The sequence below is a fragment of the Manihot esculenta genome, chromosome 12, assembly GCF_001659605.2.
Source record: "Manihot esculenta cultivar AM560-2 chromosome 12, M.esculenta_v8, whole genome shotgun sequence".
Lineage (NCBI taxonomy): Eukaryota > Viridiplantae > Streptophyta > Magnoliopsida > Malpighiales > Euphorbiaceae > Manihot > Manihot esculenta.
The window spans coordinates 33,502,186-33,505,299 of NC_035172.2; the positions used below are offsets into that span (position 1 = coordinate 33,502,186).

The 3,114-nt window shown below is 40.3% G+C and overlaps 1 protein-coding gene across 1 annotated transcript; it reads right to left on the minus strand.

Annotated features, from left to right (window-relative positions):
* Nucleotides 1-999: 999 nt before the first annotated feature.
* Nucleotides 1,000-2,279, minus strand: LOC110627732 (zinc-finger homeodomain protein 1). The gene has a single exon (XM_021774090.2). It carries the CDS (start codon nt 2,071-2,073, stop codon nt 1,327-1,329), a length of 747 nt encoding a protein of 248 aa, XP_021629782.1. The 5' UTR covers nt 2,074-2,279; the 3' UTR covers nt 1,000-1,326.
* Nucleotides 2,280-3,114: the final 835 nt, after the last annotated feature.

Sequence of the window (3,114 nt, forward strand, 5' to 3'; positions counted from 1 at the left end):
ATAAAATGATAAAATATGATATTTTTTGCTCAGCTCTTTCCTTCCCAAGGTGACACATCAATGATCAAACATCTTTGGTTTACCTTCTGTATCTGAAATAGATCATGTGATTATACAGTCTATAAAATATATATTATATATATATATGGTTCAGCATTAGCATATTAGTTTTATTTTCTTGGAGGGAAGAAAATAAAAGGAAAATGAAAAAGAAATTATCATCAGCATCTCTGAACTCGTGACTGCAAAAGTAAATGCAGCGCAAAGAGAGCAAAAGACTTAGCAGCAGAAGCAGACCAGTAAGAGGCCCCAGGGGGTGAAGCTTTAAGTTTAGTTGAACATTTAAAGTTATACAAGTACCTTCAAAAGACAAGCAAATGAAACAAAAAGGAGAAGAAGGAATTAAAGCTAGCAAAATGTATATGAGAGAAAAGTCCAGGAGCAAGAAGCCCAAAAGAATCCACATTGAATGGAGGAGGAAGGATTTTGCTTCAAAGTTTTATTTAAAAGTGCACCCCCTTATTCTATATTATCCATAAATTTTCTATAGAAACCTTTTCTCATTCTCATCAACTATATCCATTGTGGGTTGAGCTTAAGAATTTATATGTAGCCAGAATTGAGAAAAAGAAATGGCAAAACAGGCAGAGAAGGAGAAAGATGAGCAAATTAAAAATGCAGCTTCCTCACGTTTTCAGATTCAGAGAAACTTAATTAACTAGATGGCTCAAATATGAAAAATATTCATATGCAATGAGAATCTAATGATGAACCAGACCTAGCTGCAACTTCAAGCGTGCCATCTTTCTCTTGGATTTTTATAAAGTACTATAGCTGATCAGTAGACTAAGACTTTGAGCAACCTAGAAAAAAGCTCACTTACCAATTTCCATGTATGTGTTAGTAGTAGGAACCATTTGCTTACTCAGCTCCAGGTGCAGAAAACAAAGCAAAATAACCACTGAAACTCACAAGAGCAAGAATTCGAAATGCAGCACTGAAATGAAAAACTGAAAGTAGTCATCAACATAAATCTTCTTTAGAGTCTAAAACCACCTGACATGACATAATATTCACCACCCCAACCCCATTACTGCCCACATATGAACCGCCGCCGCCGCCCCTCCCCCGTCCCTAGAAGAGAAAAAGAAAAGAGGAAAACACTACTAACAGAAACGAAATGAACCCTAAAAAAGCTACCTAAAAATTCCTGAGATAATGGTACCAGAATTCTCACCATGCCAACTTGAGAAATTTCCAACCCACTTCTTCTTTTCAAAATCCTTGATTGTTCCTATCTAGAACCGGAAGATTGGTTCCATTTTTCTAGGGTTTCTTACCCAGAGTGTGCTTGTTGTTATGCATCCAAACCTTAAGCACATGCCTCTTCACTCCAGTCTCATTGCAGAACTCCTGCACTGCAGCTTCATCATGTTTCTGAATCCTCCAACCCAATCTCTCCGCCAGTGCCAGCATTCTCTCCTTTTGCTCCTGCGTGAACTTCGTTCTAAACCTCTTCCTCGACGACCCTCCACCAAATCCACCACCACTTGGATTCGACACATCTTCTTGATCTTCCCTACTCTGACCTCCCGACGTCGATGGCAATGCTAAAGGCCGTTGTTGTGGTGGAGCAACATGGAGGTATCCTGCTGGGGTCCTGTAATACGGTGCGAATTGTGGAACCTGATGATGGAGGTGATGTGGGTGAGGGTGGCCGTGGAAGAACAGTTCTCCTCCTCCCGGTGCTGTCGAGTCGTTAGTTTCTTTGCGGTGGAAGTTTCTGTGGCAGTTACACGCGGCACATTTCAGCGCGTCGAGTGTTCCTTCAGCTCCAGCAGCCATGAACTCGCCACACCCATCCACCGCTTGCCCACCGATCCCCACCGCGTGGTTCTTCAAACATTCTCTATACCTTGGCTTCGTTGACTGAACGGGTCCGGCTCCAGCCGCTGCTTGTTCACCTGCAGGGCTCGTCATTTTGACTCTAGAAGAATTACCCAACGAGTCATAACTCGCCGGCAAACCCATCTGCTCTTCCTCTTCATGCTCTTCCTGATCCTCAAACTCCATATCACCCTCTTTCTTCCTCTCTCTCTCTAAAAAAATTTTACCTTGTAAATTTTTTTCAAAAAAAAAAAAAAATCACCCAGATAGTTTCTTAGTCACTAATTCTCGTTGAAAGAGGATTAAGGAGATAAGAGGGATTGAGAGGATGTGGACATGAATTTTTTTCACTCTCTGCAAAGGGGGGAGTGTTTTGCTTCCAAAGCCCTCTTGATATACTTTTCCCGTTCTTGAAATCCTCTTCTCAAAACCCATTTCCACCGGCTATAACCGGTTAACCGGTGCACCTTTTTTTACCCTATTTTGTTTTACTTCACCATGAAAGTGTTGTTATACTGTTCAGACCAGTAGCATGAGGTGGAGTGGCGCTGGTACTACAGTCTGCAGAGACAAAAGAAAAGAAATGGAATCCAACGTCCACGCGCTGCCCACGCTCCAGTTGACACTGAAATCTATTACTTCCTTTTTAATCGTGTGCTCCCACGTATCTTCGTACCCTGTCCGGATACACGCAGAGAGTCCTGATGGGTGGGGTTCAAATTCTGGAGAATAATAGTGGCGCGTGAGGAGGCGCGTAGAATTATCCGCTTGGGAAAAATATCAAACCACAATTGCGTCTCTTTTATATTTTTATAATTGTTTTATTTTTCATTTACTTTATGATTTTTTTTTCTCCTATGATTCAATAAAATTACAATTATAAATAAAAACCGCTGAATTGTGGTTTTGTACGTATGAATTAGGACGCGGAATTACTGGGAAAAAATAAATTGTCGGCATTTAAGGCAGCTGCCAACGTGCGCTCACTTCCGACACAAGTGACGCGCGTTTGGCGTCAACATGCATTTAATATTTGGGGCGACCGTGAAGTAAGAAATCAAAGATGATAGATAAAAGAAACGGTTGAGAAGCGCAATCTCATGGGATGAGCGTGGAAGTCACCGTTGGTTTTTAAGAGTTTAAAACAAATAAATTTCTTTCAATTAATAAAATGTAATTAAATATAAGATTTATTATATTTTTAATTTATTTATTATTTATTTATTA

What these genes read in the sequence shown, in the direction of transcription:
- LOC110627732 (XM_021774090.2), bottom strand. Translation starts at nt 2,073, where the DNA reads ATGGAGTTTGAGGATCAGGAAGAGCATGAAGAGGAAGAGCAGATGGGT.